At 41.1% G+C, this 13575-nt stretch overlaps 1 protein-coding gene across 11 annotated transcripts in view; it reads left to right on the top strand.

Moving 5' to 3' along the window:
• shot (dystonin-like protein short stop) overlaps positions 1-13575 on the top strand; it is a 37681-nt gene that overhangs the window by 9563 nt on the left and 14543 nt on the right. For 9 of the 11 annotated variants that reach the window (XM_018512195.1, XM_018512190.1, XM_018512188.1 and 6 more), the window contains exons 2-14: positions 1531-1677; positions 1786-2009; positions 2079-2873; positions 2967-3820; positions 4052-4341; positions 4457-5500; positions 5593-6070; positions 6176-6345; positions 6427-7248; positions 7360-10181; positions 10367-10378; positions 10834-12958; positions 13043-13290. In XM_018512195.1, coding sequence (XP_018367697.1) covers positions 1531-1677; positions 1786-2009; positions 2079-2873; positions 2967-3820; positions 4052-4341; positions 4457-5500; positions 5593-6070; positions 6176-6345; positions 6427-7248; positions 7360-10181; positions 10367-10378; positions 10834-12958; positions 13043-13290 — 10031 coding nt within the window. The remainder of the gene's footprint in view (positions 1-1530; positions 1678-1785; positions 2010-2078; positions 2874-2966; positions 3821-4051; positions 4342-4456; positions 5501-5592; positions 6071-6175; positions 6346-6426; positions 7249-7359; positions 10182-10366; positions 10379-10833; positions 12959-13042; positions 13291-13575) is intronic. The other 2 variants (XM_018512189.1, XM_018512184.1) reach the window with 2 other exon arrangements.

Raw genomic sequence — 13575 nt, 5'->3', positions numbered from 1 at the left:
TATTGAACATCGTATCATAAACAATCTCCTCCACCACGCAGAATATCATTAATCCTAAGCCAAGTTTTGTCGCATCAACAACGCTAATCCCTTTTTAATCAATTAAGTAACATTAATCTATAATTTTATCGTTAATCTTTAATTTTATCATTAAGCTAATAATTTTAACTCATTTATCTTATTTTTTGCAATAAAATTTCCATTGTTTTATGTGCAGCGCAATTCGAAAGTTCATATAATTTATTTTAAAAACGTCAATGAAAATATTTCGCGATCGTCTGATTCAATCATGGGATGATAATGGACTTTTTTTAATTGGAAAAAAAATATATCATTCGCTGAAAATACTAATGTGTATGGCATGCATGTATGAAATAAAAAATTGGCATTTTTTATTCAAAATTAACGTTTACCCAAGAAGAAGAAGGATTTAGCTGAAAGGACATGCAACCATAATCATGTTGCTCTTTACCTTTCATTATTCTTCATAAAGCATTGGTTTAATCGGGATGTAAGACGATTGTGGCAAATAAATTAAAGGCATTGGTGAATAATAAAAAATAAAATTTAATAATAGTCAATTATCTTTGTAATATGTAAAAGAAATAACAGAATTGCATTAAGAGATATAAGACAATTATGATTGATTGATATTTGTTGCCTATATCATTTTTAACGTAATGTTAAGTAATGTGAAACGCTTGACGGTAATCAAGATCAACGTAATAATTGTAAGCACCGCATTAGCACTTCCTAATATATTATTCCACGATTAAAAGATTTTTTTATAATAAATAATGTAAAAAATAAGTTCTTGGATTCTCCTTAGTTGGTTTTATTTACCGATCTTTAAAAAATTTATACGATTAACACATTATGATGAAATTAACAATTGTATATCTTGACTTAATTTTATCAATTTACTTGTTAATATACGTTTAATATCCAACTAGTTTTTAATACCTGTCTACTCAGAGTTATGATAATTATTATATTTAAATGTTTTCCTTTTTTTCAGGTATGATTATGTTTACTTATCACGAACCTATGTTTTCGCTAGCATGAGTTAGCGGAAATTTCTCCACATTGTACATTACTGTATCATACGCATTATTATATGCAGTACATCATCACACGATCGTTACTCCGTCATTGTGCGTTTTAATTTATTTGCTTGTTGGAACGTGTTTTATTACGCAATTACGTTCTCTTCATACTGTTATCGTTTATGCTTTAAACTGCATATAAAAAAATCTGATACGAGAAATATGCAGTTCTTGCAGATAAATTAAAGCTATCATTTAATACTGTATTTTACCTGTACGTTAAAAGTGTGCCTGTGTTTGCATGCGTGAAATATGTCGTAAGCTTACCTACATTTCTTTAATCTTTAATTAATACGATGCTTGTATCGTTATTGGTAAGATAACGATATTCTTATGATTTACTTTATTTTTTTTTCTAGCACATTAAATGTAGCGAAATAAATACACTAATAGATAGAAATGAATTGTTTTTTTCCAACTTCAGCAAGCGGTGGAGGAGAAGTACAAGCTCTGCGACGAAACACTATCTAAGCTTCTACAATGGGTCTCCGAAGTTGAGAACAGACTGGCGAATCAAGATACCGTCAAGGAAGACGTAGAGGAATTGAGAAAACAGATAATTATCATGAAAGTAAGCAGTAGAACTCATATAATTATAATTTGTGTTAATCGAGCAATTTATCTAAATATGTTTATTTTATAGAATTAAATAATTACGTACGAAATGTGTTACTTGCAGGAAATAAAGGAGGATCTTGAATCGCACAGTCGACCCGTATCATCCTGCCTAGATCAAATTCGACAAGTCGTCTTGACTGGCAGCAACGTGTTATCTAGCGATGAAGTGTCCACATTAGAGAAGAATGGTCGATCTTTAAAAACTCGATTCGACAAAGCATTAGATCGTACTGACAAATTAGTGAAACGTCTTATTGGTGCGAGAGATGAACTGACAAAGTTCAAGTCAGTATCTTTCATGTAATTACAGTATAATTTAGTGTCTTCTGAATTTAATCGATTTGTTTCATATAGGAATGAGCTGATGACGTTCTCGATTTGGTTGGACAAAGCCAGAAGCGTGCTCGAGGATAAGGAGCGTTCCTTGTCCGATCTGAACAAACTCAGTACCAGCACAGATACAACTCGCGATTTCATCAGTGATGTTATTGCTCATCAAGCAGATTTGAGATTTATTACAATGGCTGCACAGAAATTCGTTGATGAGAGTAAAGAGTATCTCCAAGTTCTTAATGACTTCAGGACCAGCTTGCCACAAAGATTGCCACATAAAGAGCCCACAGCTAGCCAAGATTCACCGGTACGAGCCGAAGTATCCAATGCAACTGCTCGATACAAAGATCTATTATCTCGAGCGAATCTCCTGTCAGACAGATTGTCGGGAGTTGGCGGTAAACAGAGAGATTATCACGATTCTTTAGACAAAGCTAGAACGTGGTTGAGAGACGTTGAGCCGAAAGTTATCAGAGTTATTTCCGAACCTGTTGCCGCGGAACCGAAACAAGTAGAGGATCAATTGAGCAAAGCTAAGGCGTTGAACAACGAATTCCTTGCTAATGAACGTCTAATCGATAATGCTAAACACAGCGTTGAGGCGCTGTTACATTCTTTGGAAGGCCAACTAACGATCAACGAGGCTAGAGAGCTTGAGGAACCAGTAAGGGTAGTAGAAGATAAGTACAAACAACTCAGTAATGCTCTGGCTGATAAATGTCAAGAACTTGACACAGCGTTGGTGAGAAGTCAAGGAGTACAGGATGCATTGGACAGTCTGGTTGCATGGCTGAACAATGTTGAAAGTCAATTTAAGTAAGTATAGGAGATATACAATTATATTATTTCTGAATTATTTTGTGTTATCTTAAACTTATCTTTATCTTTAATAAATCGTATATTCTATAGGTCGCTTCAACGTCCAGCAAGTTTGCAGAAGGAACGCTTGGAGGAACAGCAAAGAGAACAGCGATTACTTCAAGCAGACCTAGATAGTCATCGTTTGAGCGTAGAAACAATTACAGCGAACGCTCAGGATCTGCTCTTGAATTCGAGCAACGTTCGCATTGCCAAACGTATTGAAAGCAAGCTGAAGGATGTGCAAAGTAGATTTGAGAAATTAATGGATAAATCCTTGAGGCGCGGTGAATTCCTGGATGAAATCGCGCAGGCCCTGAACGAGTTCCTCGGAGACGTGGCCAAGTTCGAGAGTTGGTATGCGCATATGATGGAAGTTCTCGATTCGAGAGATCTGAACAAACTTGACATGTCAGAATACGAGGCTAAGATGGCTCAACTGATTGACATGCGCGAGGATCAGCGCGGAAACTTCGAAGATCTCATACGTAATGGAAAGAATCTGATTTCTAAGAAGGATATAACCGAAGCAGGCGCGATTAGAGATAAGATCAAAGCACTCGAGTCTCAGTGGAAGGAACTGAACAATCTGCTCGACGAGAAACAACGATTGTGCAAATCAAGGGCGGAGCAACACACAGCCTATGAGAAATTGCGGGATCAAATACTTGATTGGCTTACTCGTACAGAAAACAAGGTGCAAGGACTTGAGCCGGTCGCCGTAGATTTGGACAAATTGAAAATACAGCAAGAGGATTTGAAGCCTATACAAAAAGAATATCGCGATTACGGCAATACGGTTGATAAAATCAATGATCTCGGTATTGCTTATGACAGTTTGATGAAGGAACGCGGCGAAAGTCCAACGCGTCGACGTGGCAGTGCTAGTCCGACGAAGAGACCAGGTATTACATTTGCTATTATTACATGTACGATTTTGCATAGATACTTTTCGATAGCATGATTTTATGATGCAAACTTTGCACGTTGATTTTTTGCAAATCAATTATTACCAATTTAGTAACTTATCAATTACAACTACTAGCTCATATATCTTTCACATTGCATCTTTTTCAGCACATGATCATTGCTATTTCCATTACGTTTGATCTTTTTTTCTGTCATTTTTTTTGTAGTACTGCGAATGTCACAAGACGGTCGCTCGCCGTCGCCCACTAAATCCTACGCAGTTCAAAGTCCGGTCTCCCCAGGTGGTAGCAGTGGATTCAGCAGCCGCCGTTCGAGCCAAGATGGTTTCCATCTCGAGGAATTATCGCCTGTTCAACAGCAACTTTCGGAAATTAATCACAGATACGGATTACTCGGTGTGAGATTGTCGGATCGCCAAACGGAGTTAGATAATATTAGGGAGGAATTGAAGAAACATTTGGACCATCTGAAAACACTTTCACAATTCTTAGATAAGGTAATTATTTTTTAGAATAACGTTACATTTTTAATTGTAATGTATATTTGATATTTAAATACACATTGCAAAAAATATTATATAGCAGAGCATAATACACAATTTTTGTCACTAGATTCAGCGGCAATTGCCTAAAGAAAGCATGCCCGCAACTAAAGATGATGCGGACAAAACGGTCAAACAAGTTAAAGTTCTCATTGAAGAGATGTACGAGAAGCAATCTCTGCTGGATAGTACTCGAACGCAAGTGCGTGATTTGGTCAGACGTAAGAAAGGAGCTGACGGTGTGGATAGATTGAACGACGAGATGGAAGACGTTGCTAGCCGGTGGAGATCAATTTCAGACAGATGCAAGGATCGAATTAAATTCCTAGAAGATATTAAAGATTTTTATGACACGTATGATGGTCTTAACTCTTGGCTTGGCGCTAAAGAGCGTATGCTGGGCGCTTTAGGACCAATTTCGGCTGACCCTCGCATGGTCGCAAGTCAAGTGCAACAAGTACAGGTTTTGCGAGAGGAGTTTAGAACTCAGCAACCGCAATTGGATCATCTCGTACAAATCGGAGAAAGTATCCTCGTCACGATATCCATAGATTCGATAGATGGTCAGAAAATAAATGCGAAATTGCAGAGTATTTTACAGAGATGGGCAGATCAAATGGGAAGATTAGACGAGAGGGCTCAGAGTTTAGGTGACGCTGTTGATACTAGTCGTGAATTCGATGCCAGTCTTAACCGGTTGCGAGACGCTCTGCAAGGAATCTCAGATAATTTAGACGAGTTGACTCTTGAGAAGGATCCCGAAGAGCAGCTTCGTAAGATCGAGAATCTGGAAAGACAATTGGAAGGTCAGAGACCATTGTTAGCGGACGTGGAAATGGCCGGTGCACAGTTGTGTGAGGTTCTAAGTGATCCAGCATCGAGATCCGAGATTCAAGGAAAGCTCGCCACAGTCGGCAAGATGTACAATAACTTGCAGAAGAAGCTGGATCATAGAAAAGCAGAAATCGAAGGTAATCTGCGAGATGGAAGACAATTCGAGGCCTCCTGTAGTAGAACTCTGGGATGGCTCGCGGACGAACTTGGAAATATGTCTGAAAAACTGCTAGTGTCTGCTGATAGAGAAATACTGCAACAGCAACTTGATCATCACGAGGTATGTACCATATTTAAAAAATTCTGTTTTTAATTATATGTTTCATGTCTTCTCAGTTTATTTTATTGATAAAAACAAAACATAATTTTTAGCCCGTTTATCGTAATGTGATGGGTAAAGAGCACGAAGTCATAATGCTGTTGAACAAAGGACGCGACATACTTTCGCGGTCTCAGAAAACTGAAAATCGTTCGCTTCAACGTGATTTAGATAAGATGCAATCACAGTGGGACCGTTTGAAGAAGGATACTGTCGAAAGGCACACTCGATTGCAGACCTGCGCGGAACATTGCAAGAAATACTATAAAGCTCAAGATGTATTTCTTCCATGGCTTCGACAAGCCGAGGATAAATTGGATAGTTTGATTCCCACCTCCTTTAGACGCAAGGACATCGAGAAACAACTGAAAGAATTATCATCGTTTAGGAACGAAGTATGGAAACATTCCGGAGAATTCGAAAATAATAAGATGTTAGGCGAGACATTTGTCGGAGCTTGTGATATTGATAAGCAAAATGTAAAGAACGAGCTTAGTGCTATGAAAACTAGATGGGATAAATTAAATAATGGTATGTTTAAATTCGCTATTGTAATTATATCTTAATTTATTACAGCTTAGACTTGCGTGTTGTGTTATTGTATAATATTATAATTTAATTATATATTTTTTGTAGACTTGCTGTCTAGAACGCAATCTTTGGAAGATACCGCACGTCACCTAATGGACTTCAATGAAAACTTACGCGATTTGCAACACGGTTTACAACGTTGTGAAGATAAGTTAGCTTCACATGATGCTCTTGGTGGAGCGGCTAAAGATCCGAAACTTCTTGATAGGATAAAGGTAATTAGATTTATTATATTTTCACGCACAAAATAAAAACTACGATTAATACAAAATATATACTAATTATGTAATTTTTAGAACTTGCGAGAGGAAACAACGAGCTTGAAGAAACCTTTGCAGTGTGTAAGACAACAGGCTAATGATCTTGTGAACAAAGCCGGCGAGCAAGGCGTCGATGCGACACATTTACAAGACGAAATTGACAATGTTACTGATCGCATTAACGATCTGCAAGCGAAACTAGATGACAGATGCAACGAACTGCAAAGTGCAGCGACAGCGGTCGCGCAATTTAATGATCAAGCGAAATTGATTAATCAACATCTGTCTGCTCTTGAAAAAGATCTAGACTCCATGAAAGCACCCGGTAGAGAAATCAAGATTGTAAGAGGACAATTAGAGGATATTGCCAAGATTGTTAGCAGAATTAACAAACTCTATGAAGAAATTGGCGATTTGGAGAATCGTGGTGAACGTTTGGTTGATTATGGCTTCGCTGCTGACGCTGTAGCCACAAGAGATCAGGTTGACGGATTTAAACGGCAAATTGGAAAACTGGATGAGCGAGCGCGTAACAGAGAAGATGAACTCACTTCTACTTTGAACAAGTTACAAGAGTTCTATCAATTGCACGCAAATGTTATGGAGGGTATTAATAATGCAAACGAACAAGTCAGAAGATTTAAACCTGTGGGATCCGAAGTGGACTCTATTAAAGCTCAGCAGGAGGACTTCAGAACTCTCAAAATTAAAAGGATTGAACCATTAGCACACGCCGTTGAAGATTGTAACGCGCTCGGTCAAAGCCTCATACAAACTGCAGGACGAGATGTCAATACCAGTAATATCGAAAAAGACGTTGATAAAATGAACGAAAGGTGGAACGACTTAAAAGATAGAGTAAGCATTCGATCTATATCTAAATGTTAAGGAATGTATATATTTATTCGACATATTTATGCGAGAATTAACAACATACATTATTTTATTGTTTAATTTATTTATTTTTAGCTGAACGAGCGCGATCGCAAGTTGGACGTTGGATTATTGCAGTCGGGCAAGTTCCAAGAGGCTTTAGATGGTTTAGCGAAATGGTTGACCGATACGGAAGAAATGGTTTCGAATCAAAAGCCACCTTCTTCAGATTACAAAGTCGTGAAGGCGCAACTGCAAGAACAGAAATTCTTGAAGAAGATGTTGATGGACCGACAAAATTCTATGACGTCTCTCTACAATATGGGACGAGAGGTAGCCGCCGATGCGGATCCAAAGGAGCGTAAGGCTATTGAGAAACAATTGAATGATCTAGTGGGTAGATTTGATAATCTGACGGAAAGCGCCGCGGAGAGGATGGATGCTCTTGAGCAAGCAATGGTGGTAGCGAAGCGATTCCAAGATAAGTTAGTACCACTTACTATCTGGTTGGATAAGACGGAGAAGAAAGTCAGGGACATGGAATTGGTTCCTACCGACGAAGAGAAAATACAACAGCGTGTCAATGAACATGATATACTTCATGAGGATATTATATCGAAGACACCAGATTTTAGCGAACTCACGGAGATAGCTAGCCAACTTATGTCGCTGGTAGGCGAAGATGAGGCTACTACGTTGGCTGATAAACTTCAGGATGCAGCAGATAGATACGCAGCTTTGGTTGAACGATCCGAAGCTCTCGGTAGCTTGTTACAACGTTCGAGACAAGGCTTACGTCATTTAGTTCTCACGTATCAAGATTTACAAGCATGGATGGAGAACATGGAGATCCGATTGTCGAAGTATCGCATATTGGCTGTACATACGGAGAAGCTTTTACAACAAATGGAAGATCTCGCGGATCTTACAGAAGAAGTATCCACGCGACAAACGGAAGTCGACAGTACCGTTGATTCCGGCCTAGAACTGATGAAACACATCTCGAGCGACGAAGCACTTCAACTGAAGGACAAGTTGGACTCTCTGCAACGACGGTTTAACGATCTTGTCACGCGCGGCTCAGATCTTTTGAAACATGCCCAAGAGTCCTTACCATTGGTGCAACAATTCCATGATAATCACAATCGTCTGATGGATTGGATGCAAGGCGCGGAGGCTGCTTTGCAGTCCGCCGAACCTCGTGAGGAAGAGATTATCCGACTTGAGATGGAGATATCGGAATATAGACCCGTTTTGGATAAGATCAACGCTGTGGGCCCGCAGCTGTGTCAAATGTCGCCGGGAGAAGGTGCTGCGACAATCGAAGGTCTCGTAACCAGGGACAACAGGCGATTCGATGCAATTGCCGAACAGATCCAAAGAAAGGCAGAAAGAATTCAATTGAGCAAACAGCGATCTTTGGAGGTGATTGGCGATATCGACGATTTGCTCGATTGGTTCAGAGAAGTGGACAATCAACTTCGAGAGGCTGAGCCGCCCAGCAGCGAGCCTGAAATTATTAGAGTACAATTGAAAGAACATAAAGCGCTTAATGATGATATATCCAGTCAGAAAGGTAGAGTCCGTGACGTTATTTCGACTGCAAAGAAAGTAATACGCGAGAATGCTCAGCACGAAGATACATCTACTATCAGAGATAAGATGGAGGACTTGCGCGAAACAATGGAAATTGTATCGGCTTTATCAACAGACAGATTGGGAGCTCTCGAGCAAGCTCTACCATTAGCAGAACATCTTCGCGATACTCACGCTGGCCTGGTCAGCTGGCTCGAGGAGGCTGAACAACAAGTCGCTATGTTACCTATGCCTGCACTGCGGCCCGACTTGATAGCGGCGCAACAGGACAAAAATGAGCTTCTTATACAGAGCATTAACGAGCATAAACCTCTAGTGGAGAAGCTCAATAAGACCGGTGAAGCGCTCATCAAGTTGTGCAACGAAGAAGAAGGTATAAAAGTGCAAGACATCTTGGACAATGATAACGCTCGCTATGCGGCATTGAGAGCTGAGCTAAGAGGCCGGCAACAGGCGTTGGAGCAGGCACTGCAGGAATCCTCTCAGTTCTCTGATAAACTGGAGGGTATGCTGCGTGCATTGTCTTCTACCGCCGATCAGGTGAACGGCGCTGAACCCATCAGTGCTCATCCGCCTCGTTTACGCGACCAGATGGAAGAAAATGCTGCCTTAGCAGACGATCTTGCTCAAAGATCCGAGGCTTACGCGGCTGTTAAAAAAGCAGCGGACGATGTGATCAGCAAGGCCGGCAACAGGGCCGATCCGACAGTGAAAGACATCAAACGCAAGCTGGATAAACTTAACAGATTATGGACCGACGTCCAAAAGGCCACGACCGATCGCGGTCACACTTTAGATGACACTCTAGCCGTCGCTGAAAAATTCTGGGCCGAGCTGAACGGAGTCATGGCCACTCTGAGAGAACTACAAGATGCGCTGGCTGGACAGGCACCACCGGCGGCTCAACCAGCTGCTATCCAGCAACAGCAAGTAGCGTTGCAAGAAATTCGACAAGAGATCGATCAGACTAAGCCAGATGTCGAGCAAGTCCGAACATCAGGACACGAATTGATGGGCTTATGTGGCGAGCCGGATAAACCTGAAGTACGAAAGCACATCGAAGATTTGGATCAGGCTTGGGATAACGTCACCGCTCTGTACGCCAGACGCGAGGAGAATTTGATCGACGCCATGGAGAAAGCGATGGAGTTCCACGAGACGCTACAGAACTTGTTGGAGTTCTTGCAAGAGGCCGAAGATAGATTTGCAGAGATGGGCCCGCTTGGCAGTGATATTGACGAGGTGAAGAAGCAGATCAAGCAGCTGGCCAATTTCAAGGCCGAGGTGGATCCGCATATGGTGAAAGTCGAGGCGTTGAACAGGTGACGATTTAATTTTTAAGTTAAAGCAGAATTTACATGTAAATGGCGTTACAAAGAGTTCAGTGCGCAGCATTGTCCCCTTTGTGCAACTCCCGTCCGATAATTATTTGCGATGAGTGACCTTCGAGAAAATGTAAAATCTAATCCCGTCTCTTTTGTTTTTCTGCGCCGGTTCCCGAACATAGGAGTCTGACAAGGCAAGTTAATCTCTCTCTGTGTTGTCGCTGGTAGTTAGAGCATGGCTTCGTATTGTTCTGAACGTGTTTATTCCCCCCTGTTTAGTTTAATAATCTTGCTGCCCCTTAACAATTTACGTCATTACATTTAATCGGATCCTCCCCCTTTATGTTACCTCAAAGCAGATTACTCAGCCGCATGTAGCAGGTAAACCGAGTGATCAATCACGAGAATTCGTAGACGATAATATAATTTATATTTTTGATAGAAATAATATGGAAGCGGCAGTGATTAATATCCAGTTGATATTAATTCCTCCGGTAGTTAAACTCATTGAAATTTTTATACCCGTCCTCCCTGTAGATGTGGTTCATTGTTATGTGGTTCAAGTATATATTGCAACATACGTTTCTATATAACATCAAGAGAAATGACGATGCATTTTCTAACATTATTATCGTCTTTTCATATCTAGACAAGCAGCTGAATTAACGGAAAGAACATCTTCCGAACAAGCAGCAGCCATCAAGGAACCGCTCGGTGCCGTGAATAAACGGTGGGATGGATTACTGAGAGGCTTAGTGGAAAGGCAGCGATTACTGGAGAATGCGTTATTGCGACTCGGTCAATTCCAGCACGCTTTGGATGAACTATTAGTATGGATCGAGAAAACTGATAAGACATTGGATAATCTCAGACCAGTGGCAGGTGATCCACAAGTAATCGAAGTTGAGTTGGCCAAGCTGAAGGTCCTGGTAAACGATATACAAGCTCATCAGACGAGCGTCGACACTCTAAATGATGCTGGACGACAATTGATTGAGGATGGCAAAGGTACTGCAGAAGCGTCTACTACAGCCGACAAACTAGGCACTTTGAATCGTCGTTGGCGAGATCTACTGCAACGCGCCGCTGATCGCCAGCGAGAACTAGAAGATGCCTTACGAGAGGCACAATCCTTCACCGCTGAGATACAGGACTTGTTGTCGTGGTTAGGCGACGTGGATAACATGATAGTAGCATCCAAGCCAGTTGGTGGATTACCCGAGACTGCATCCGAACAGTTGGAACGCTTTATGGAGGTGTTTAACGAATTGGAACAAAACCGTCCGAAAGTCGAAACGGTGCTGCAACAAGGACAGGAATATTTGAAGAAAGCGGATACGAGCAGTGCCGGTGGATTGAATCACAATCTGCGAACGTTGAAGCAAAAATGGGACAATGTGCTTTCGCGCGCTAGCGATAAGAAGATAAAGTTAGAAATTGCTCTGAAGGAGGCCACTGAGTTCCACGACGCGTTACAAGCTTTCGTCGATTGGCTAACAAATGCTGAAAAGATCCTGACGAATCTTAGACCGGTCTCGAGGGTCATGGAAACTATACTTCAACAAATCGAGGAACACAAAGCCTTCCAAAAGGACGTCGGCGTCCATCGCGAAACTATGCTAAATCTCGATAAAAAAGGAACCCATCTCAAATACTTCTCTCAAAAACAAGACGTGATTCTTATAAGAAACTTGCTCGTGAGTGTGCAACACAGATGGGAACGAGTAGTTTCCAAGTCAGCCGAGAGAACGAGGGCTCTAGATCACGGTTACAAGGAAGCTAGAGAATTCCACGACAGCTGGTCGAACCTGATGAACTGGTTGGATGACACCGAGAAGACTTTAGACGAAGTCGCTGCCGACGGACTTGGCGGCAATGATCCAGACAAAATTAAATCCCGTCTTAACAGACACCGTGAGGTACAAAAGGCACTGAGTGCTAAGCAGAGCACGTACGACAATACCATGAAGAACGGCAAAACGTTGAAAGACAAGGCACCGAAATTCGATGAACCTGCCTTGAGGGAACTTCTAAATGAATTGAAAAATAAGTGGACTACGGTCTGCGGTAAATGCGTGGATCGTCAACGAAAACTGGAGGAAGCTTTACTATTCTCCGGACAATTCAAGGATGCGATTCAGGCACTGTTGGAATGGTTGAGCAAGACCGAAAAATATTTGGCCAATCCTGGACCACTTTACGGTGACTTGGATACGGTAACCAATTTAGTGGAGCAACATAGGAACTTTGAAAGAGATCTGGAGTCACGCGCCTCACAAATGGAATCCGTCATTAAAACTGGTCGCGAATTGGAATCTAAAGCCTCCATTGAGGATGCGTCAATGATCAGATCACAGCTGTCGGAATTAAACAGTCTCTGGGATAGAGTAACTAGTCTCTCGACGAAAAAGTCCAGACTATTGGAAGAAGCTCTTAGAGAGGCCGAACGGCTTCATAAAGCCGTTCACGTGTTACTGGAATGGTTGAGTGACGCGGAGATGAAGCTACGATTCGCTGGACCGCTGCCGGAAGACGAGCAGGAGAGCAGGAACCAATTAATGGAGCATCAGAGATTCCTCCGCGAGTTACAAACTAAGGAAATTGAAAAAGACAACACATTAGAGTTGGCACATATTATTCTTGGAAAAGCGCATCCTGACGGTGCCGCAGTTATCAAACACTGGATCACAATTATTCAATCTAGATGGGAAGAAGTGGCAACATGGGCCTATCAAAGGAACCAAAGACTGGAAAATCATATGCAGGGACTGCAGGTTTGTACTACACTAAATATCTTATATAAGTCACATTTTATCTTATAGAAGAAATGAATATTGTTGTTACATGTGGATTTACAGGATCTTGATAATCTTCTCGAAGAGTTATTAGCCTGGCTTGAAGGTTTGGAGAATACTTTGAATGCCTTAGAAGCGGAACCTTTGCCCGATGATAGAGCTACGCTCGAAATGCTTATCGCGGATCACAGAGAATTCATGGAGAACACCAGCCGAAGACAAAACGAGGTTGATCGCGTGTGCAAAGCCCGACAAATTAAGCCAATAAAAGACGCGAGGAAAATATCGAAAGTCAGATCACCAGCACCTACGTACGTATTTATCAACGCGAGAATTTATACAATATATTGATACAATTAAAATCCTTTCTGTTTTTGTGAAGAAAAATATATGAATACCTACGTAATGGATAATATGCACAGCATTGTGTATCATTACGCTTACTTCGTATTTGAATCGTTAAGTGTTGTTTGCATTCTATTCATATATGTATTGCATCTGCATCTGTGTTAATTATTTTAACTTGTTTCTCACAAATTTTGCTATGTGCACATTGCAAATTTAGGAAAATTTTCAGACCATCGTAAAGATTATGA

Source organism: Trachymyrmex cornetzi, unplaced genomic scaffold, assembly GCF_001594075.2.
Source record: "Trachymyrmex cornetzi isolate Tcor2-1 unplaced genomic scaffold, Tcor1.1 scaffold393, whole genome shotgun sequence".
In the NCBI taxonomy this organism is placed as follows: Eukaryota; Metazoa; Arthropoda; class Insecta; order Hymenoptera; family Formicidae; genus Trachymyrmex; species Trachymyrmex cornetzi.
The sequence above is the reverse complement of the archived record's forward strand: the minus strand, read 5'-3'. Positions and strand labels throughout refer to the sequence as shown.